This window comes from Homalodisca vitripennis, chromosome 3, assembly GCF_021130785.1.
Source record: "Homalodisca vitripennis isolate AUS2020 chromosome 3, UT_GWSS_2.1, whole genome shotgun sequence".
NCBI classification, from domain to species: domain Eukaryota; kingdom Metazoa; phylum Arthropoda; class Insecta; order Hemiptera; family Cicadellidae; genus Homalodisca; species Homalodisca vitripennis.
This window is the reverse complement of record NC_060209.1, coordinates 151,318,507-151,344,381: the sequence shown is the minus strand read 5'-3', so window position 1 is coordinate 151,344,381 and position 25,875 is coordinate 151,318,507. Positions and strand designations below refer to the sequence as shown.

Here is a 25,875-nt window from a genome sequence, read left to right as displayed (position 1 = left end):
AAATAACGTACTCTCAAAAGACTTACTTAACATTTTGAGTAATAGTGTCCAAACATTTATATAGAAAGGCTCCTCGACCTCCACCTTGAATGGGGAATTCAGAACTCAGGTCATCGCAAAGTTTCATTTAGACAAATAAATATATGTTCTTAATTGACAGACAAGAAAGTAAAATAAATAAAAACTTTTGAACGTGTAATCATGTACAAATTTCATGATCTGTCTTTCTTTCTTCATGATCATATTCTCATAAACATACAAAGGAGAGATAGGTTACAAGTTACAGCACACAAGTCCCCTCCGAAATCTTTGATGGTATGAAAGTTTGCGAGAACAGTCGTATACACAAAGCGGACGTCGCAATCATGAGACATCGTGTCTCGGAGTGGCACCGCTGATCACCGATGCTGGTTTATCTGCACTCATGGCATGTTCTCTAGGCTTGTCCGATCTTATCTACAGGAGGGATGGTGGCGGGAAAATGCCGAGCAGTAAGTCTCAGGAGAGCATCTTTGCCAAAAAATTCGTCTGTAAGTCTTTCTCGCACCATTTTACGTAATCAGTAATTACACAAACAGCCTTGTTAATTACTCACGGTAAACACAACAAAACATTTACAACCAAGTCAACCGCTAACAGAAAAGTAAAGTTACAACCTGTATTCTCTACACAAACAGAAATAGAATCAGGTGATTACTTGGAACAGCTGATTGAATACCGTCATATGGCCTGAATACCGTCATATGGTCTGAATACCGTCATATGGCCTGAATAACCGTCATATGGTCTGAAATACTGTCATATGGCCCTGAATACTGTCAAATGGCCTGAATACTGTCAAATGGCCTGAATTCCATCATATGGCCTGAATATTGTCAATCGGGTCTGAAAGAAATAAATAAAAGAGCAACTTCAGTCTAGTGGGAACGACAAAAACTACTTGAAACTGTTTCTAATTTTATTCCGTTAGATTGCATTCGTATTCAAACAAAAGATTATTCATCATGAAACATTGTTATGAAAACTGTTTAGCGTCATAGATATTACTGCTATCAGCTATCAGAATTACTGCAGGAAGCACGTAGGGCGCTCCCTCCCAAATCCATTGCAGGATTACTAGTCAAAGGGTTAATATAATAAATAATTATGTTAGTTTTAAGTTGTGCTAGCCATAGATATTTAATATTATGGCTAGTAATTGTAGGTTTACAGAGACTAATATGTCCTCTATTAGTTTAACTATAAAATAATGGAGGAATAAACTATTTCTTATTCTTATATTTTTCAAGAAAATATAAGTACATAACCATAGTAAGGAAGTATCGTTACCTTTTAAAGTTATATTTGAATGAATGTTCGGACTCACTGGCCACGTGATTCACAAAGATTTTGGTTGTTGGATGAGAGTTTAGCAAAGCATCTCCCACCAGTTTATGGTGAACGAAATCTGAATTCTGTCTATCTTTACACACAGTAAATAGTCGAACAAGTCGACCACAAGTGTTGAAATTTAGTGTTAAACAATCTCTCCTGCCGTCACACACCGCTACTATAAATGGTCTACATAGGAAAAAATCGGTTCGGGAGTTCCAAATTATCTCTGTCAAAAAAATTTGTTCTGGCTACATTGGTGTTGTGGTAACCATGTTGGAAATGAGAAAAACACATAGCATAAATAAATTAGTACCTAAGCAAACAGAATATGAAAATTGTTCAGTAACTTATCAACGTACAACATGAAATTACTTTATTGGATTGATTGATTTAATTATTATATAAAAAGTTTGGAAATGTTAGCATAACCTGCAGTGCCATCTTCATAGCAAAATATTGTGTGTTGTTGACAGTTATCATTGATACAAGTGAGATGGATGGAGGATGAGTTCTCCTGTATGGTAGTTTGAAAGTTTCCATTAACTCACTTTCTTGCCTGTCTGTTAAATTAAACTTTATCGATTTAAAACTTTGCAAAGTCCTACAGTCTTGAAATTTTGAACATAGTTATACATGTATACCAATATCATATTTCTGTCCTTTTGTGTTTCCGTCTGTATGGCACAATAACATTCAGTAAACTTTTTTATCAAATTGAAAATTGTAAACTTGGTAAATTGAAATGGTACATTTGGAGTTGCTATCTAGATCAGGATATTGTTGATTGTGGCGTAAGCCGTCCCAAAGTCCTGGCGTGCTTTTGACCTAGTTCACCTATCACTAAAACATGTTTTTGTCATACTTTATGTATTAATTGCGTAATTATAAAGGTAATGAGTTATCATGGTTTTTGTATATATAAATTGAGTTATTTTTCTTCTATGGTTATGTTTATTCGTCGCCGCACCAGATTTCTGTTGTGTCTCTTCGAGGACATCATCTGCTCCTGTATGGTAATAATAAACATACAATTACTCATTTTTTGTTTAGATATAATTTGTGTACTTGTATATAAATAAATCCTTCATAAGAATATATTCTTGATTTTCAATCCAAAAGAATAAAAGAGAAATTTTGTGGATATAACCTGCAAATTTAAGATATAAAGCAATTAAACAGAACCTCTGCAAATACCTTTAAAATACTGTCTCATTTTTGTTATTGAAAGGTTTCCAAAAAGTCAAATTTTTCAATTAAGTTACATGTTTTAATAGAGCATAAAAATAACGTACTCTCAAAAGACTTACTTAACATTTTGAGTAATAGTGTCCAAACATTTATATAGAAAGGCTCCTCGACCTCCACCTTGAATGGGGAATTCAGAACTCAGGTCATCGCAAAGTTTCATTTAGACAAATAAATATATGTTCTTAATTGACAGACAAGAAAGTAAATAAATAAAAAACTTTTGAACGTGTATCATGTACAAATTTCATGATCTGTCTTTCTTTCTTCATGATCATATTCTCATAAACATACAAAGGAGAGATAGGTTACAAGTTACAGCACACAAGTCCCCTCCGAAATCTTTGATGGTATGAAAGTTTGCGAGAACAGTCGTATACACAAAGCGGAACGTCGCAATCATGAGACATCGTGTCTCGGAGTGGCACCGCTGATCACCGATGCTGGTTTATCTGGCACACATGGCATGTTCTCTTAGGCTTGTCCATCTTATCTACAGGAGGGATGGTGGCGGGAAAATGCCGAGCAGTAAGTCTCAGGAGAGCATCTTTGCCAAAATTCGTCTGTAAGTCTTTCTCGCACCATTTTACGTAATCAGTAATTACACAAACAGCCTTGTTAATTACTCACGGTAAACACAACAAAACATTTACAACCAAGTCAACCGCTAACAGAAAAGTAAAGTTACAACCTGTATTCTCTACACAAACAGAAATAGAATCAGGTGATTACTTGGAACAGCTGATTGAATACCGTCATATGGCCTGAATACCGTCATATGGTCTGAATACCGTCATATGGCCTGAATACCGTCATATGGTCTGAATACTGTCATATGGCCTGAATACTGTCAAATGGCCTGAATACTGTCAAATGGCCTGAATTCCATCATATGGCCTGAATATTTGTCAATCGGGTCTGAAAGAAATAAATAAAAGAGCAACTTCAGTCTAGTGGGAACGACAAAAACTACTTGAAACTGTTTCTAATTTATTTCCGTTAGATTGCATTCGTATTCAAACAAAAGATTATTCATCATGAAACATTGTTATGAAAACTGTTTAGCGTCATAGATATTACTTGCTATCAGCTATCAGAATTACTGCAGGAAGCACGTAGGCACTCCCAAATCCATTGCAGGATTACTAGTCAAAGGGTTAATATATAAATAATTATGTTAGTTTAAGTTGTGCTAGCCATAGATATTTAATATTATGGCTAGTAATTGTAGGTTACAGAGACTAATATGTCTCTATTAGTTTACACTATAAAATAATGGAGAATAAACTATTTCTTATTCTTATATTTTCAAGAAAATATAAGTACATAACCATAGTAAGGAAGTATCGTCACCTTTTTAAAGTTATATTTGAATGAATGTTCGGACTCACTGGCCACGTGATTCACAAAGATTTTGGTTGTTGGATGAGAGTTTAGCAAAGCATCTCCCACCAGTTTATGATGAACGAAATCTGAATTCTGTCTATCTTTACACACAGGTAAATAGTCGAACAAGTCGACCACAAGTGTTGAAATTTAGTGTTAAACAATCTCTCCTGCCGTCACAAACGACCGCTACTATAAATGGTCTACATAGGAAAAATCGGTTCGGGAGTTCCAAATTATCTCTGTCAAAAAAATTTGTTCTGGCTACATTGGTGTTGTGGTAACCATGTTGGAAATGAGAAAAACACATAGCATAAATAAATTAGTACCTAAGCAAACAGAATATGAAAATTGTTCAGTAACTTATCAACGTACGACATGAAATTACTTTATTGGATTGATTGATTTAATTATTATATAAAAAGTTTGGAAATGTTAGCATAACCTGCAGTGCCATCTTCATAGCAAAATATTGGTTTGTTGTTGACAGTTTATCATTGATACAAGTGAGATGGATGGAGGATGAGTCTCCTGTATGGTAGTTTGAAAGTTTCCATTAACTCACTTTCTTGCCTGTCTGTTAAGTTAAACTTTATCGATTTAAACTTGCAAAGTCCTACAGTCTTGAAATTTTGAACATAGTTATACATGTATACCAATATCATATTTCTGTCCTTTTGTGTTTCCGTCTGTATGCACAATAACATTCAGTAAACTTTTTTATCAAAATTGAAAATTGTAAACTTGGTAAATTGAAATGGTACATTTGGAGTTGCTATCTAGATCAGGATATTGTTGATTGTGGCGTAAGCCGTCCCAAAGTCTGGCGTGCTTTTGACCTAGTTCACCTATCACTAAAACATGTTTTTTGTCATACTTTATGTATTAATTGCGTAATTATAAAGGTAATGAGTTATCATGGTTTGTATATAAATTGAGTTATTTTTCTTCTATGGTTTATGTTTATTCGTCGCCGCACCAGATTTCTGTTGTGTCTCTTCGAGGACATCATCTGCTCCTGTATGGTAATAATAAACATACAATTTACTCATTTTTGTTTAGATATAATTTGTGTACTTGTATATAAATAAATCCTTCATAAGAATATATTCTTGATTTTCAATCCAAAAGAATAAAAGAGAAATTTTGTGGATATAACCTGCAAATTTTAAGATATAAAGCAATTAAACAGAACCTCTGCAAATACCTTTAAAATACTGTCTCATTTTTTGTTATTGAAAGGTTTCCAAAAAGTCAAATTTTCAATTAAGTTACATGTTTTAATAGAGCATAAAAATAACGTACTCTCAAAATAGACTTACTTAACATTTTGAGTAATAGTTGTCCAAACATTTATATAGAAAGGCTCCTCGACCTCCACCTTGAATGGGGAATTCAGAACTCAGGTCATCGCAAAGTTTCATTTAGACAAATAAATATATGTTCTTAATTGACAGACAAGAAAGTAAATAAATAAAAAACTTTTTGAACGTGTATCATGTACAAATTTCATGATCTGTCTTTCTTTCTTCATGATCATATTCTCATAAACATACAAAGGAGAGATAGGTTACAAGTTACAGCACACAAGTCCCCTCCGAAATCTTTGATGGTATGAAAGTTGCGAGAAACAGTCGTATACACAAAGCGGACGTCGCAATCATGAGACATCGTGTCTCGGAGTGGCACCGCTGATCACCGATGCTGGTTTATCTGCACACATGGCATGTTCTCTTAGGCTTGTCCATCTTATCTACAGGAGGGATGGTGGTGGGAAAATGCCGAGCAGTAAGTCTCAGGAGAGCATCTTTGCCAAAAATTCGTCTGTAAGTCTTTCTCGCACCATTTTATACGTAATCAGTAATTACACAAACAGCCTTGTTAATTACTCACGGTAAACACAACAAAACATTTACAACCAAGTCAACCGCTAACAGAAAAGTAAAGTTACAACCTGTATTCTCTACACAAACAGAAATAGAATCAGGTGATTACTTGGAACAGCTGATTGAATACCGTCATATGGCCTGAATACCGTCATATGGTCTGAATACCGTCATATGGCCTGAATACCGTCATATGGTCTGAATACTGTCATATGGCCTGAATACTGTCAAATGGCCTGAATACTGTCAAATGGCCTGAATTCCATCATATGGCCTGAATATTGTCAATCGGGTCTGAAAGAAATAAATAAAAGAGCAACTTCAGTCTAGTGGGAACGACAAAAACTACTTGAAACTGTTTCTAATTTATTCCGTTAGATTGCATTCGTATTCAAACAAAAGATTATTCATCATGAAACATTGTTATGAAAACTGTTTAGCGTCATAGATATTACTGCTATCAGCTATCAGAATTACTGCAGGAAGCACGTAGGGCGCTCCCAAATCCATTGCAGGATTACTAGTCAAAGGGTTAATATATAAATAATTATGTTAGTTTAAGTTGTGCTAGCCATAGATATTTAATATTATGGCTAGTAATTGTAGGTTTACAGAGACTAATATGTCTCTATTAGTTTAACTATAAAATAATGGAGGAATAAACTATTTCTTATTCTTATATTTTCAAGAAAATATAAGTACATAACCATAGTAAGGAAGTATCATTACCTTTTAAAGTTATATTTGAATGAATGTTCGGACTCACTGGCCACGTGATTCACAAAGATTTTGGTTGTTGGATGAGAGTTTAGCAAAGCATCTCCCACCAGTTTATGATGAACGAAATCTGAATTCTGTCTATCTTTACACACAGTAAATAGTCGAACAAGTCGACCACAAGTGTTGAAATTTAGTGTTAAACAATCTCTCCTGCCGTCACACCGCTACTATAAATGGTCTACATAGGAAAAATCGGTTCGGGAGTTCCAAATTATCTCTGTCAAAAAAATTTGTTCTGGCTACATTGGTGTTGTGGTAACCATGTTGGAAATGAGAAAAACACATAGCATAAATAAATTAGTACCTAAGCAAACAGAATATGAAAATTGTTCAGTAACTTATCAACGTACGACATGAAATTACTTTATTGGATTGATTGATTTAATTATTATATAAAAAGTTTGGAAATGTTAGCATAACCTGCAGTGCCATCTTCATAGCAAAATATTGTGTGTTGTTGACAGTTATCATTGATACAAGTGAGATGGATGGAGGATGAGTCTCCTGTATGGTAGTTTGAAAGTTTCCATTAACTCACTTTCTTGCCTGTCTGTTAAGTTAAACTTTATCGATTTAAACTTTGCAAAGTCCTACAGTCTTGAAATTTTGAACATAGTTATACATGTATACCAATATCATATTTCTGTCCTTTTGTGTTTCCGTCTGTATGCACAATAACATTCAGTAAACTTTTTTATCAAAATTGAAAATTGTAAACTTGGTAAATTGAAATGGTACATTTGGAGTTGCTATCTAGATCAGGATATTGTTGATTGTGGCGTAAGCCGTCCCAAAGTCTGGCGTGCTTTTGACCTAGTTCACCTATCACTAAAACATGTTTTTGTCATACTTTATGTATTAATTGCGTAATTATAAAGGTAATGAGTTATCATGGTTTTGTATATAAATTGAGTTATTTTCTTCTATGGTTATGTTTATTCGTCGCCGCACCAGATTTCTGTTGTGTCTCTTCGAGGACATCATCTGCTCCTGTATGGTAATAATAAACATACAATTACTCATTTTTGTTTAGATATAATTTGTGTACTTGTATATAAATAAATCCTTCATAAGAATATATTCTTGATTTTCAATCCAAAAGAATAAAAGAGAAATTTTGTGGATATAACCTGCAAATTTTAAGATATAAAGCAATTAAACAGAACCTCTGCAAATACCTTTAAAATACTGTCTCATTTTTGTTATTGAAAGGTTTCCAAAAAGTCAAATTTTCAATTAAGTTACATGTTTTAATAGAGCATAAAAATAACGTACTCTCAAAAGACTTACTTAACATTTTGAGTAATAGTGTCCAAACATTTATATAGAAAGGCTCCTCGACCTCCACCTTGAATGGGGAATTCAGAACTCAGGTCATCGCAAAGTTTCATTTAGACAAATAAATATATGTTCTTAATTGACAGACAAGAAAGTAAATAAATAAAAACTTTTGAACGTGTATCATGTACAAATTTCATGATCTGTCCATCCCATTTTTCACGAGTAATCCCAATCAACACAACACAGTAAAAATGTACTTCACCATTTAGCTTGTTATGATAATTACATTGCATATTAAAGCTAAAATATTCAACATTTGTTTGAAGCAAACTAATCCAACAAAGTAACTTTATCGTATGTCTTAACAAGTTACTATATTGACAATTATTATATGATTAAATTTATGATTAGACTGAACAAATTAACTATTATATTATTTTAATAATTATAGTAGTATAGATAAGAAGGAAAACTAGAATAAAAATTAACAAAATCATAATAAACCCCCAGAGTAGGTACGAACAAATGAAACATAATATTATTACTTGATCTGTCTGTCATGCAGAGTAGGAGAGAACTGGACTGTTAGAGAGACTCTGTGTTGTGAAGACAAATCGGACTGCAGCTTCCCGAGCCATTGAGCCTGGTCGCAGCTGGTGTCTTCTGAGGTCAACAGTTGTATGGTTCTCAAGTTTGGACATTTCTTCACTAACAGCTCACTCAACCTCAGCAGGTTCTGACACTAGATAGATGTCTAAAGTTAGTATCTCATAATATGTCTATCATTTTGTATCTGGGAAATTTATTCATGAAAAAGAGATGATGTGTGCGTCCTAAGAAAATGAGTCTGGTACCAGCTTGTGTATTGTGAGGCATGGTTCTGAAATTTCAACTTTTCTTTAGATGACTACTCAAACTATTCATGTCCATACATGTATTTTATGAATTGTAATCGTCTATTCATTTAAAATCAGCTGTTGATATGACTGGAACAATAAAAATTACTTAAGACTCCTGATTAACAAAATAACACTTCTAGAATAGCCATTATGAATATTTAATTGTTGCAGTTATACAACCAACTGTTTTTATTATACAGATGATTATTATTCTTAAAACAGATGATACTATTCATAAACACATATAGAGTCATGAATTAGAGTAATTATTTTTCTGTTTAAAGTCCAGATATCATTGACCTAGATGGTCAGGGAAGGTTAAGTTATTTCACAGGTGTGGCGATAGAAAATTATGAATCCAATAAAGAACATAAAACTTGTACGCTGATTCAAATTAAATATTTAAATTATTAAGATGTATAAAATAAAATTTCCTTGTTGAAAAATGATAAACAATTATAGCTCAAAAGACATTTTCGGAAATCAATGGTCAGAGTTTACTATTGTATTTATTTACTTGCAAAATAACTATTAACAGATTGAAATTAAATAACTTGACATGATGGCATTAAGTAAATAATGAAATGAAATTAATGATATTAATGAAAGATCTTAATTATTTGGTTAATAAAGATCTTTAAAAAGATGCATTACATTACATATGTTTGCATTTAAAAAACTCAATATGGAACCCCACATCTAGACATATCCTGTACTTAAAATTTCAAGAAAACAAACTGTTGTCAAGGGTTGACTTTGTGGGAATAATGTTTAATTCACTATTTTATGATACTAAATTTGTTATGTATGTATATATATATATATATATATATATATATATATATATAAATATATATATATATATATATAATTTATCATAATCCCAGAATTATGATATTTGGCATGAGGTAATATTTATGATAGGACTAAACTTAGAAATAGTAGTTATTCTAGATTTACTTTATTTTATATTGGCAATTACACAAAAGATTTGGCTAGGTCATTTGAGTATTATTCTATTTATCATCTTCAGTTGTGTCACTAGAGCTTGTTCTAGTGTTTAAGAATATTCAACTAAAAAGTGATCCTTCAGTAAAGAATTGTAATTTTATGTTTGATTTTGAATCATTAAAATGGGGAGATTTAACTTATTGCATTAATTAGATCTTTTATTTATTATTTCAGGTTTTGTTCAAACGTATAAATAAAACTCATGAATTTCAAAAAGATAGTTCCTTTGAACACTTTATCACCCTTTTAAAACTGTAGTTATCTTTTCTGTATCAACATTGATTGTTCATCATGGTAAATCCCCGCCCTAATAAACATAATGCGCTGGTTTTATTTTTTAGTGAAATAGAGAAAATTATCATGAAGCACTGAGACCTTTAATGTTTATCCTGAAAGGCCAGTTGATAGAAAGTATTTAAGCCAAGTTGTGATGAAATTTATGAACACCTTCGACGTCAGAGATTCTCCGAGATCAGAGTCTTCAACAAGTTGAAGATATAAACAGTTGGAAGTTTTACTTGATGTCAGTCACATAATCACCACAGCAGTCTATTAGAACACTTGTGTAAAAACATTTAAACAATGGGCTCAAGCAGAAAATTTAAAAAAGAATAAATTTCATCCCTAGAGAATCATATTTTAGCATGAACTGAATAAAGATGACTATGATTGACGTTTGTAGTGTTGTGAAACAATGCTTTTAGAGAATAAACAGGATCCTGATTACATTACTAAGATATGTTTTAGTGACAAATGCACTTTCTTCTTAAATGATACTCTAAATATGCACTACTGCCAGTACTGATGCTCAGTAAACCAGCATGGATATGAGATTTCAACCAAATTGTCACCATAACTTAAGCATACAGGAGGGCATTTTCCGAGATCAGGTCCTTTTCAATTACAAAAATTTAATGGTTGATTTATTACGTACTGTTAAAAGACACTGTCATTCCCAGGCAATTACTGCTTGTGGAGAAATCTTTAAACCCTATCTTCCAGCAGGATGGTGCGTGCCACATTTTGCTGCTGTGGTAAGAATTATCATCGTCTGCGAGTTTCCAAGAAGGTAAATGGCTTGTCAACATGCTGTACTACTACCGGGTGAAAAATGAAGAGTTTTCCAAACAGCAGCTCTACAGAAATTACAATAAGAATTTTAAATGACTAAAATGTTAATATTTTATAAATTTAGTACACCTTCACGGTCTAATTATTCTAAATATGTTTTTTAATCATCATTCAGTTAAAAAACTCCTGATTCATTTAATTTAAGAATAAACAGTTTTCTACATTGTTAGATGTAGGAGAAATCATTTGGGGTTGTTATTAAAACTGTGATGTATTTTTCTCTTAACAGTGATTCTTACACTCTACCTTTTGCACCCATAGTTTACTTAGGACAAAAAGTTTAAACAAATGGAATTTATGAATGAAAACAAATAATTATTAAATTTAGCTTTGATCCTGAGTGTTTTGAAAACTAATGAATGTAAAGAATAAAGGCTTTGAGTTTGTGCCTAGATTCTTGTTTTTTATACTCTTTCAGGATAGGCAACACAAAAGAGGGGATTCCAATATAAAAATGTTTAGTTGAAGGCCAAAAAGTAGTTTCTATTTGTCCGAAACATTCCCTTAGATTTACTTCTCCAACTTAAATCGTTCAAAACTTAGCAGGCAGCGGAATTTACGATCACCCTGTAAGTATGTAAGAATAACCATCTAAAATACCAGTTCATGTATTTCATGCACATGTATTTATATGGCAGAAAACAAGATTTCACTTATAATCTGCTAGAATATTATTTCTAATCATCATGATTCATGTGTAGAAACTTAACGAAATTTAGAGTATTTAAACCTTTGGCAATAGATGATAGTTGCTCTATATGTAACCAATAAAAAATTTAACATTTACCTGATGATAGCTGCGAATATAAGGATCTTGAACCAGAACCAGGGTGACGTCTGAGGTGAGATAGTTACCAAAGACACTTTCATAACTGTAACCTAGTGAGCCATATTTTATATTAATCTGTACGTGTCTGTTATTTTCATTGTCCGTATATTCTGGTGTGTTTTCTTCGTAGGACTCTACACACCCCATGGCAGCTGAGTTTGAGGTCTGTCACACTGTTGTCTGGACCTCAAGGAAATACTGAATGAAAAAATCACATCAATAAGACAAAATATTTTTTTAATACTTTTTATTAATGTATTAAGATATTTTGCAGCCAAAGAAATATTACAGAAATCACAATTTTATATTTAAAAAACACAACATGTTTCTGTGTCTCTTTGGGGATGAATAATTTAAAGAGTAACAGAGGTGTTGCCATGTCTAGTTACCTTTGATAATTAATAGTTTTGCCCGTCACATTTAACAGTGAATGGTGTAGAATTTCTGTTAAATTTTACCACATATTAGGACTTCGGACTTCCAGGTGATAAGTGGTTTAATTGTATAATTTGATTTGTTTATGAAAATAAAGTAGTATATGAGAAAAAAAAACAAATAAACACAACTTCTTACAGGATAGTTGTAAAAATAGATGTGTATTTTATAATTTACACTCACCAAATGGTCAAACGAATTTCTAAGAACAAATTATAATATTATTAAGGTCCAGTGTTAGTATGTAGAAAGCTGATTTTTCAGACAGTAAATACTCACTGATACCCATTTGGATATTGATAGTGCAAAATTTATTTAACTTATACAAAGTTCTGTATAATCTTGTATAGGGTGACCAAATCATTACCAGTGTAAATCAGAACAAATTAGCACCGCAACTCTCAGCATTGTGCTTTGTAATCGATCTCTCTTTTGATTAAGTTCAAATCATTAGAATAAGTAATGACAGAATTAGCAAGCCGATTCTGCACTATACACTTCAATATGACACTTCTAATTAGTAAGTGAATACAGGTATGACTTGCTGACAAAACTTCAAAAATAGACCTTATTTTGACAGAAATATGGTAGTTTTTCTGTTTAAAGTACAACATGAATACATAAGTGTAACAGTTAAGTTAAACCAGATGAGTTAAATATTTTATTACAAACTCGAACTTTTGTATTGCATGACATAAAATGAAGAGATGAATCAATCACTTTTGATAAAATGATTAAGTTTTTCAAACTAGGCAGTTAATAATAATCACAAATTTTAAGAAGAGTACAAAATGTCAAGTTTCACACACCAAGAACAGTCTGTTCCAGATTTACCGTGGATCTTGCACCATGCATATTGCATACGTTTTACTTAACAGTAGTTGTAGCCAAGCTCAGCGAAGGATTTAAACTATAAAACTTTGTTTTACATAAATTAAAACAATAATGTTTCGTATTTGGCTTGAATTATATGAAAGCTTATGCAAATACTGTTACTGTTCAATAAATAGACCAATGAAACAATTCTGTTTTTATATCAAGCCAATGTAAAATGTCATATCAGAATGTTAAGGAAGTTAAACAAACAGTTACAAATGCCTTTTTGCAATCAATTTTGGGTTTGGAAAATATTTTTTAAATTTTTAATTCATAACCATTTAAGGTAACTTTCCTGAGTACAGAAAAAGTAAAATTGTTTTATAACTCCACATGAAATTAGGCAATTTTCTAACTGCCTATCAAGACTAGATAACAAGACTGAAGATAAAATGTGAAAATTGTAAAATATGTACTTGTCTTATAGATTTGATTAATGACATGTTTTTTTTCCATTTATAAAACCTGGAATTTTGTTAAGAACCAATTTTAAAACAAAACTTTTCACTACCTGAAGCACAAACTCGTGTACTATAAAATGTTTTAAACATTTTAACACAAGAACTAACAGTGCGCGTCTTCTTGGAATGCAACACTCGGCTGTTTACAATATACGTGATGCACCAAGCAGCCTGTTCTAAGCTTGACTATACTTTACGATATGAAACAGACCAGTTATAAGTAATTTCAAATGCCTTGTAAATATGATTTTTTTAAATAAATTCTAAATTACTTCATTTTAAACCAGAATAAAGCTTGAAGTTATAAAACTGTTGTATGTTTTGATCCGGTGTATTATTTTTTAATAATAATTTATGTTATGTAACTTGACGATTTGAAATGGACCCATTTTCACCCCGTTGAAACATTGCTTACACAGTTAACAATTACATGTTTGAAATATTTCAGTCTTGTTGTAGTAATTCTTCAGCCAACAGGTGTTAAAACTCGAAGCAGTGGTCAACAGATCATCCGTCAATTTGCATTGTTCACTGTTGTCACTTGTTTGAGTCCTCATATGGATGAAAAATCAAATGATTTAAATACCATTGGAACATGATGAACAGGTGAATAATGTGGTGCCTTTATATGTTAACTGTTATGTCAGCAACAGTTACCAAAAACCAGAGACGATCATATTGTTCCTCCATGCGTTGTGATAATGCTATCTTTATCATTGGTCTAGTATATATAACTATTTTGAAGCAACATATCATGTTTATTGATATAAATTTATTTATATAGTTATACTAAGTGCTAAGAATGTTTTGATAGTGATACTTTTTATGTTATAACTAGCAGTTGCCCGCGGCTTCGCACGCAATTTCCCGTTGAAAACAGTACACTATATTCACTTATTCTTTTTCTATCACATTCTAAACATTGCTGAGATAATTGATAGTCATTTCATCGTGAGCCTCTTGGGCGCATTATGAAGGTATGTACCATATTCCTTCCTCTATCTTTCATGGTTTTTGCTAGGTGTTGATAAGTTATTCAGAACAATTAATGTATATGGATGAATCTCGGTAAACTAATTAGGTTATAAAGAATCAAATTCGGTCTGTTAAAATTAATTTTCTGTCTAAGATATTTCCAGTATTATTTAGGAGTGTGCCTTCAAGAAAATGTATCAAAGAAACCCAATTTCGATAATAAAGTGTCTTCTTTCGGCTCTTTTCATTTACCTTCCATGTAACCAAATTCGATTACCTTATGTGCAAACATTCACGGATTTTTACAATGAGGTTGTTTTCATAATAGCGTTTAATAGTATTTTCATTGCATTAGATAGTTTATTGATCATTGGTGCAATCTGAATTTAAAATTAGGCAATGACGTCTTCTATGCAACCTGCATTACACTACTGATCAAGCACTTTACAATAAAAATTTTCTAAATTTTAAATGTAAACAAATGTTTCTGCCTCTTTGATGAACTTCAGCTGAAAGTATTAACAGCTGTTAAGTATCAGTTCGCTTTGTATTATGTGTCGTAGCGCAGTCTGTCGGATCCAATATAAAACACTCTAACATCAACAACGATTTATAATTAAAAAATTAATTAAATAAACTATTTAAATTGGACCAAATTTACTCTAGTATGTATGCCTATGTTACTTCCAGGAACGTGTAGAATCACTGTACAAAATTTCACGATGTTTCGTGCATTGGTTCCAGAGTTATAACGGAACATACAAACAAACATTCGCATATATATATATATATATAGATTGTATATGTTACACTTTGTTTTCATGATAACAAATTATGAGTTCCAAGTTCTATTTCCAGTTTTTATACAGTCAAACATATCTAATAAAAAAATAAAACTTAATTTTCAAATACTAGAGTAAACTCTACACATAACACAGCTATGGCATAAAGGGTTGATTCAATTGAATGTTGAGTTTAGCTCCAGTTCACCTTCCATTTACTGCAATAAAAGTATGTGTAGAAAACTTAGTTGCTCCACTGTGCTTAGAGATCGTGTCTACCACATCGTAGTGCACTCAATTGTGTACCTGATGAGAGAATGAGACTACCACTTCGCCTATTTGAAGTTGTCTCTGACGTCGAAACAACGTAAATGTTTTGTTTTGAGCTTCTTTCTCGTTGACTTTCTTTGGATCTCTTCAGACGAGCATGACTCCATATTTAAGGAGTCAAATCTGAGACAGTGTCAGATACTAGACACTGCAATAAAAGGAAGGTGAACTGGAGTTAAAACTCAAAATTCAACTAGAGTAAATTTAAAACATTTTGGTTAACTTGGAATTTAAAATTTAACACTTCCAGCATACAGAGTTGTAATTTGTGAAAAGTCCACCATTTTCTAAATGCCACCGTCAAAAATTTCAGTGGCCAACATCCTCCAGCTGAAATAGTTCTACCAGTACTATTACAGACAAATTGAAGTTATGTTATAACAATCAAAAGCCTGAGAGTTAGTCTTCATATTTAGTGGTAATTGAATTTCTCACAGTATGTATAAAATAACAAGTGCGTCTTTTTCTCCAGTTGCATTTTTGTGTGAGACACGAATATGGTGTTTGTTCTGAACACAACAAAGATTTTTGTTTTTGGAAAAACACAATATACAAGGTGAGACAGACCACCCGTACAGTACGTATAGCGGCCAAGCCAAACGAGTTAGATTATTCGTAACAACTTAAACCCCCCTATTTCCACCCCAAAGAATTTGGAAGAGGCTGTAAGGACACTTAAGGGCCTGAGTGTACGGGATACTTGCAGAGAAGCCTTCAAGGAACTCAAAATACTGACTGTAGCATCACTCTACATCCTTGAAACTATCCTTTACACCGTGAAGTCCGGCCAAGTCAGATTGGGAGACCAACACAAGACACAGGCACAACTTCACACTTAACATACACCACCTCAGCCTCTTCGAAAAAAAGCCGTCCTACCGAGGTGCTGTTTTCTACAACTGTCTGCCTGAAGAATTGAAGAAGCTACCAGTGAGAAACCTGAAGACATCACTGACGCAGTGGCTGCTGGACAGACCCTTCTACACCCTGCAAGAATTTCTAAACTGGAGGACTTAGAAGAAATAACAACCTATGTCATTTGCTAAATGCTTTTAATTGCATACATTAATTTATTTTATTGTATTTTGACACAATACTGTACTCATATATATGTAAATAAAGATGATTTGACTTTGACTCAGAAGTCTGTAGATTCTGCAATACGAGGAGGAAGAGTCAGCAGACCATCTGTCCAACCATCTCAAAACATCAACTCAGGTGGATAGGAAAGGCTTTTCCTGAGCCCTATGATGTAAGAGAGGTAGACCCCAGAAAGCTAGCAGAGTTCTATTATAGCTTGCAGCTTGATAGGAACTAATAGGGAGCACTCAAGACGTCAGGTCGCAGTGCATTAGGCTTGCTAGCCTTACCTCAATAGGGGGAAAAACATATTGTTGATAACCTTATCTAAACCTACTAATATAGCCTAATAACAAATAAAAGGAACAGGGTGTCTTCCTTCTCACCGACATCACTTCCTTTTGGGATGCAGAAAACAAGAACCGATCGTCATAATAACATGTAATTTTCACATTAAGTAAAATACTCATAATAAAGTAATATAAGTGTTCTTTCTAATAATTTTTTAGGTTCTAGGTTAGATCAATTCTTTCACAAATAGTGGCCTCCGGATAATACCAACATTCCCAATTTTGGAACCCATGAATAAAGGTATATATATATATATATATATATATATATATATATATATATATATTAAAATTTAATAATTACATAATTTAATTCTATTCAACTTTAAACAAATAATTATACATACATAAAACATTTTTATGGAATCAAGAAAACATATTTTTTATTATTGTTACTTAGCAACTGTAAATTTGCAAGAATTTTCAATTTCTGCTAATGTAAAAAATATTATTTTAGTAACACAACCACTAAAAATCATACATTTTTGTAATCAGAATAACATTTTATACATATTGGCTATTCTGAATTTTGTGTACAATAATATTTTAATAACATGTGGACACTTTTTTGAACACCATGATTGTTTGTGTGACAGTGACAATTTCATTGGCATTAAATATATAAATGTATTACATATTATTGTTTTCCTTATATAGTCTGATTCTACATCACTTTACACACAATATTGTATACAATAAACGGGACCCAGTTTTTATATAGCTTATTACAATCATCGATACTTTATATATCGAATAATAGAACTATCAATTGATATCAACTTATATAAAATGCTAATTTAAAGTCACTTGTTTCTAGTTAATAGTAACTAGTAACTGAGTAATAAACTTGCTGTTATAGTTGGGCTCGACTGGACTGTTGGGGCTTAAACCAAGCGTTTTAGTTCTAAATACTTCTGTAATTTTTTAAAATATATATTCAGGATATTTCTTTTTTTTCAGTCTTTTCTTTCTTACTGGTGTCCAGTAATCAATCAATCAAACCCAGAATTTCGTTCAAACTTTCAATTTTTAATTTTTTCAGAAATAGATACTAATAATTCTTCTCTCATATTCGTTTCTTCGGGTTCAGTTTCTGGTTCCTTTAATGGCAACTACAAAACTGATTTACGACAACTATCACATATGCACTATCACCTGCAACTATTTATTCCTTCATGATATTTTAAAATACTTTCTTTCATCACAGTCCATAAATCTTTTTGTGGATATCCAGTCATGATCTGTATGTTTAAATGGACTACAACAATATGTATTAAATGTTGATGGTCCTGCTTATTCCATAATTACAACAGCTTATACAACATTATTAACAAACATTATTATGAAAGGGACATGTCTGTTCAAATATCAATATCAGCAGATCAACAAAAGCAAGTACGTACACAAAATCAATCCTTATACAATTGCAATTTTACCCAATTTTAATTATATCTTAAAAGCAGAATGTACAGAATGCTGTACCAATAATGCTGAAAATGTTTTGACACCACGGATGTATTTTTAATATTGCTCCCAATTCCATCATGGTCCACTCTGAAATGCTTTTGCTGCACTAACAAAATCATGAATAAAAAATTGTATAAAATTTTTTTTAAATAAAAATCACAAACAAAAAAATTGTCAAAGAAACATTTCTTTCTCAGTATTCAAGTTGGGTAGGCCTATCAAATAAAATCCCACAAAACTCTCTTTGAAATGATCTATTTCTCAGTGTTCTCACACTAATAGAACTACAGTTATGGAAGGTTTTACAATCAAACACACATTAAAAAACATAGGATTTTTATAGTTTTGAACATTTTAACTAAAATAACTATAAGGGGTAGAATTTTAAGAAAATATTTGGGTTGAGGATTTTATATAATATAAATAGACCAAGTTTCAGCCAAATCTGAAATGGTCAAGATGAAAACTATTTTTTATTAGTTGATTTGACATGGAATGACCCATATCTTGAAACCAAGAAAAGCACAGCAAATGTATGCATTTATTTATTCAAAACATTATTACTAAACACCATTTTACAACATTGATAATAATGTACAAGATGACAATACATGAAGAAATCTTATAAAATTTAAGGAAAAAAGTTCAATTGAAACAAGTAACAATTATAATCATACATCAAGAATGAGTAACAAATAATCTTTAAATGTTATTTTGTCTAGTTTTCTAATGTTAACTATCCTTTTTCAAAAAAGGATAACTTCAATTTAAAAATCAATTTAAAGAAGTCGCTTTTAGATTGAATTGTTAATAATCTGAAAATGAGTTTACAGTTGTTGCAGATGATTTAGTTATCGTTCAAATTAAATAGTATTGGTTAGGTTATATCGATGAGTATAATTATTTCATATAGTTCTATAATTTTGATATAAAAACCAGGTCCACTTATTGTACTCTACCCAAAGATATATATATATATATATAGATATTTTGGAAATTATAAGATTAAAGGCCGAGCTGACAAATCACGAATTTGATGTTATCAACGTATTCTGCTCATCCTCCTGAACAAAAATATATATGGTTTTAGGGGGTGCAAATGACAAATAACATGATTTTAGAGGGTATATACATAAATAGTTAAGTTCTTAATGTTCTGTTTGGTGCTGTGTCTGGATATCTGTAAATATTATCTGCAGCTGGGACTGATAGCATATCTGTTATCTGAGCGCTCTGGGGCAGAAGTCAGAGATATCGTGTACTGTAGTTTGGATCGAGTGAGTGCGTGACGATCACGGATCCACCATCCACTAGTTTGACCAATCATAGTGAATTGGTGTGTCGGAGTGTTTTATTGGGCATGTTAAGAGTTTACGTTTCGACCGAAACGAGATTATTTAGTTTTTGTACATTCTGTGTAACACACTAATGGTAAGTGTTCTCTATTAACCCTTTTAGGACCAGACCAAAATTTGACATGTGCAAAGAAAATTTTTGCGTTTTTCTGGCCATGTTCCAAAAACTGTGCATATTAAAAATGTGCGATTTTTCAAGCGTTTGAGAGAAAAATCATATCTTCAGAACTAATTACTGTATACAGATTTGTTTTTAGGCTTAAGATGTTTATAATTAAATTGTTCATTGTAAAAAAATAAATTTAAGTCATTATATAGCAAAAAACAATTTGATTTATCTGTTTATCAAATAAAAAAAAAGAAAAAAAAATTAAAAATTTGAGTTTGATCTTCAATAACTACCAAAAATAAGAATAACTTATCCGTGTGAAATGGTATTTATTAGTTCTACATATAATTCTCTATAACTGTACAAAATTTGAAAGCCCTGGAATAAAAAATAAAAAGTTTGTAAATTAATTTAATTTTTCTGTAACACTGGTTAAAACACACTTTTCAGCATTAGCCTAACATACAAAACCTTATAGGCTACTAAGGATATTATTCGGTACTTTGGGATTATACCGACCACACCAGTATGAACACAAAAATATACATTTATAGAAACAAACATGATAGAACGAAAAAACAACTCTTTAATTACAAAATTACAAACTTACAACGATTATCAATTGTTAATGGGGTCAGATTCCGTTATATGCCCCCAATGCTTAAACTTTTTTCAAGGAACTTAGAACGTTATAAAACGATGTAGTTGAGTAATAGAACTAACATTCCATCAATCAACAAGCATCTCCAGATATTGTGATCGGTATTGTTGTCGCTGTTATCTTATCTTTCTCGAGAATCCCGATTACGGCAGGCCGTGCGGCATCACATGATTATTTAAGTTTTTTGCACGGTACATAAAAACAAGTTTTGTGTGTTTATTTTTTCAATAAAGAGTTTAGTTTTTGTTTGGTAATGTTTGTTTTTGTTGAATTTTTGTGTTTGTAGAAATGTTGGGGTAAAACACGGAAGTACAACAAAGCGACGCACCAGCTGAACGGGCGGCGAGACTCTGCAATCACGCTATCTACTAGACCGCTCGACTTTGACCTCTGGCTGAGGATGGGGAGGGGTTTGCGATAAGACAATTCCTGTTTTATATTGACGAAATATTGTTCTACGCTATTCTAGTAATCAGTAGAAGCAAAATGTCAAATGACGATTAATGTCTGGGTGTGGTCGGTATAATCCAAAAGTACCCTGACAACATTACGATGCAACATGGCCGTAAAATATTTTTTTTCACCAAGCTGATGATTCCAAAGACGTTTAAAATTTGATATCATAGTAAGAAACATACAGGGAATAGAAAAATAGTATATTTATTCCATATAGAAGATTAAAATATCTCTTAAAAAATATGAAAAGTCCACCGGCGATAAATCAGACGGCTGGTCCTTTTCGCATAGTACGCCGCCGGCAATAAATCAGACGACTGGTCCTTTTCGCGTAGTACGCCGCCGGCGATAAATCAGACGGTTGGTCCTTAAAGGGTTAATGTCCATTTATATATTTATATTAGGGGTATTCATGATTTATTAAGTTTTTTACACGGTACATAATTGCCTTTCCATTACAATTCAATTTATATTTCTGATCAGCCCCTCTAGAATTTGATATTTTACTGATAAGTATCTCGAGGGATGTTTTTCTTTCGTTGACATCACCTTCGGTGCTGCGGAAGCCCGCACTGATGGCTGGAGGCACTCGTCTCAACTCGATAACAACTAATTAATTTGTAGCTCGAAATTTAAGAAAAACATTGTTCATTTGGATCAAAATTCTGCTCATTTCAGTATTATTTTTCATTTGCGTTTGCAAAGATGGCGCCGCATCCGATGACGTCATCACGAGGTTGAATCATGGTCACAAAAGGTAACGTGATGCCCGATGAGGATGTAGAACATGGAAATATTGCTCCGCACTTGAACAGTTGTTCCATTTTTGATTTCTAGAACTTCGTTATTTCTCATTTCCACCCCGTCAAATCTTATATTGTTTTGTTCTGTAGGATGATTCCAATAAGTTAATAACGCGAAACTTGTATTTTGACGCTCCGGTAGTTAATGTGACAATTACCGATATTTTATTATAGATTTTTCGGGTAAGGTATGGTAAGCGGACCCGGTTTTTTATATCGAAGAATATAGTCATCGATGCCTAATATTCGCATCTCAAATCCTAGACTATCAATCGATATAAAAGTACCTATAGTCCTCAATAACAACCATATGTTTTAAATTAAAATATGAATTTAATATTTACAGTGATCAAACAAATTATTTATTATAACCAAAATTAGGAAAACTGAAGACGACCATATTTACTCCTCTCACAGTTATAGTTGTTTCTTTCCCACAAATTTTACATAATGGGTTTTTCGGTACATGTTGAAGCCACGAAAAAGCAATGTCATGTATTTTTCTAAAATTGACTGCCATTTTTAATAAACAGAATTACTTATGTAAGATTGAAATATTATCTTAAGTGTATTATTTTAGAATGTTTACAGCTGTTGATATAGATTATTTAAGTTAATAGTTCAAAATAATTAATCATTATCGATTGATTATATCGATGGTTATGATTTAGTAATATCGTTTGCCACTTTCGATATAAAAAACCGGGTCCCCTTATCGTACCCTACACACGATTTTTCAAAAAAGGTTTACGGAAGCCATGAAAAAAGTGGTGTTTCAGAAATTCTGATAGAAGCTGAGGATTAGTATTATTAACCCTCTAAGTGGCAAGCGACGTCTGAGACGTTCTATTTACGCCGCCGTGACGTGGCAAGCGACGTCTTAGAAGTCGCTTCACATTGCCGCTTATTGCTAGGCAACCGATAATTATTTTTACGCCTAGTTTGCACAGTTGCGTTCACCATTAAATTTCAAATACATTTCATATAGTATCATCAACATCACGATGAAATAATCAATGGTACTAACTGAAATAATCCTTGTGGCAAAACTAGCTGAGTAGGCCTACGTGACTGTTTTGTTTCTCTTGGCTTGTAATGGTCGTTTGGTGTTGTGTTTTAGAATATTTTACAATGGATATCAATCTAGGAAGTAGTAGTATACGTAATATATTACAAGGTGAAGAAAGTTTAGGTAGTTCAGATGAAGAAAGTGATTTTCCTGTCGAAGAGATACCCGATAATATTTCATTAGCAGATATTATAAGTGAATCAAGTGAAAGTGAATCAAGTGATAGCGAATCAAGTTTATCTGATTCTAGTGTACCCCTCATACAAAGAATTCCACAACAACGTAATTGGGTACGAGTTTTTCCAGAACCTTGAAGCTAAATTCAGAGTGAGACATCCAGGTGTCAGAAATTGTCCATCTAGAAACTTAGGTAGGCCTATTGATTATTTTTATCTATTTTTTACTGACTTCATTTGGAATCTCATTACCAATGAAACAAACTTTTATGCTGCTAAAAAGATAAGAGATAAAAGAAATTCTGGTGAAATCCGACAGTTTTCTAGGCTGAAAGATTGGGTACATATTTTGGTAAATGAAATTAAATGATATGAATGAAAGAGTGTGTATCATTTGTGCGAAAGACCCTAATGTGAAAAGAAAAAGAAACGTTTATTGGTGTCCAGGGTGTAACTGCGGTATTCACCCTCTTTGTTACCCTAAACTCCAGCACTTTTATAGGCCTTACACAACAGGGAGGAAAAGGCAAGCAACTTCTAGCGATTCTGACTAGAAAAAGTGTTTTTTTTTTAGATTCAGTTTTTCCCATATAACTTTTTCAGTGTTGTAAATAGAAAAAATATTATTGAAGGTTTTTTGTTTAGAATTCAATTGTGAATAAAGGTTGCATTTAACATAATCTCCTAGGAATGACATTTTTAAAGTTACAGAACGTAAAAATGAAAAGTTTGGTGGAGTAAAAAACGTTTTTTTGGACATTTGTGTGGATATCATAAAAAAAAGGTTAAGGCATGTAAAACATAACTATACTATGTTATTCTGTAGTTTATTACGAAAAAAGTGATATATAACAAGCATTGCTCATATTAGAATTTGCATTTTATTTTTAAATTATAAGATAGTCCTGCTTGACTCTGAAAAATAGCCCGCCATTCCAGCAACATATGCCATTCCAGCAACATATTACCGCCACTTAGAGGGTTAAACTGTCATTCCTAAATATTGCCCTACTTCCTCACCCTTTTTAATTTTGACAAACAGGTTTTATAACTTTAACTTGACACATCATAGTATTATTTAGTTAATGAGATCAAAATTATAGGTACTTAGAATATAGGTAGGTTTCCAAAGCAGTAAGCAAACCACATTTTACAAAACAAGTCTGCAAATTGTCTTAAAACAGAAAACTTTATTGCCGCTTTATAGGTTAAACCGAAACTGCAACCAGTGTTTCGGTTCTGTTTTACCTTTAACTAAAGATTACTCTACATGGCGACGCCGATATACTTCTGTAGTCTGTAAGAAATGTTTTGACACGGTGTGAACCGAAATACGTAAATTATAGTAACATAAAGTGAATTAAAACAGTAAACACGAATTAGTCTGTGAAATAAACAATCAGAAAAATACTTAATAAAAATAATATCAACTTGTATAGTTGAGTGTGTACACGTAGAAAATCCCTATTTTATTCTATTAATTAATCTTATTCTAAAATGTGTATAGCAAATAGAAACCTGTGTCACAGATTTAGTCTTCAAAACAGTAATAAAGTAGTGATAAACAAACTATTTGAGGTTGAACATATCTCCCTGATAACGAACTTATCAGCACTGCAAATAAGAAAATGAATAAATGAATAGATAAAAAGGCTATGAGGAGGGAAAGCTGTCTCTGCCAAACAGCTGACTCTTACTATATAGACACTATAGATAGACAGTCTCGCAGCGTAGTAGTAAGTTTAGTTGTCCGGCACAGCGACACTAGCGCTACAGGCAACACGCAAGCTCAGAGCTGATTTACTCCATTCTTTTATATGGGGACGAATGTTATCTTACTAATTTGAAAAAAAATTTTGCTAAATATTATTGGTTTATTTATATTTTATTATTTGGTGCCCTGTTTATAATTAAAAGGTTTAGAGTACGTATAAATTATGATATTAAATATAAATGGTAGAATTAGTTCAATGTATTCTACACAATCAACTCATACCTCCTAATCACAGCATGTCAATTTAATTAAATTGTAATTATTTATATATTTCATTACCTTACTTTACTTAATTTATTTCGATTGTACTTGTTTTAAAGGTTCTACTTCGGTCAAATGATGTTCTTGGTCGAGTCTGGGATAAATATCTGTAGTTTTCATCAGAATATATCGACTTCAAACTGATAAGCTTCTTAATATTTTTAGTCTCTATATTCCAAATTAAGTGTTAATTCTTTTAACAGGAAGGTTGGTTTCAGTTTTATAAGGCAATTTTCTTGTAGACGTTAACGTAGATGGTTTGTGAAAATAACATGTCATACTAATTTATTTTTTATTTCCATTTAAAAATAGAGATAGGTGAAAATGCAATGAACAAAATTTTATATTTTTGTGCAGATACAAATCATGTTTGTTAAGTAAACCTTCCCTCCTAATATTTACAACTAATCTCGATCGTTGGTCTCTTTCGGAATTCTTTTGCAGATAGTTTGGACTGTTTCCCTTGAAAATGTTGAGTATTCTCAATTAAAATACCATTGGCATGGAAAAAACCTTTGAAAATGCTTCTATTCGGTACGGATTACGTTTACAATACAGTCACATTATAGAGATACCTGACTGAAATGATACTGGTGTGTCAATTTATTATGAGCTGAAAGAATTTGATAAAAA

At 32.2% G+C, this 25,875-nt stretch overlaps 1 protein-coding gene and 1 long non-coding RNA gene across 4 annotated transcripts in view; one reads left to right on the top strand and one right to left on the bottom strand.

Annotated features, from left to right (window-relative positions):
• Window positions 1-24,907, bottom strand: part of LOC124357651 (MIT domain-containing protein 1-like) — a 48,988-nt gene extending 24,081 nt beyond the window's left edge. The window contains exons 1-4 of one of the 3 annotated variants that reach the window (XM_046809629.1): window positions 24,726-24,907; window positions 11,781-12,020; window positions 8,498-8,694; window positions 5,868-7,661 (exon numbers count right to left, since the gene is read on the bottom strand). In XM_046809629.1, the coding sequence (XP_046665585.1) occupies window positions 7,652-7,661; window positions 8,498-8,694; window positions 11,781-11,969 (396 nt within the window). In that variant the 5' untranslated portion in view covers window positions 11,970-12,020; window positions 24,726-24,907 and the 3' untranslated portion in view covers window positions 5,868-7,651. Of the gene's footprint in view, window positions 1-5,867; window positions 7,662-8,497; window positions 8,695-11,780; window positions 12,021-24,725 lie in introns of those variants that run through there. The other 2 variants (XM_046809628.1, XM_046809627.1) reach the window with 2 other exon arrangements.
• LOC124357652 lies at window positions 8,588-11,219 on the top strand. Its single transcript, XR_006921959.1, has 2 exons — window positions 8,588-8,711; window positions 10,865-11,219. It is a non-coding gene; the product is annotated as an uncharacterized LOC124357652 (long non-coding RNA).
• Window positions 24,908-25,875: the final 968 nt, after the last annotated feature.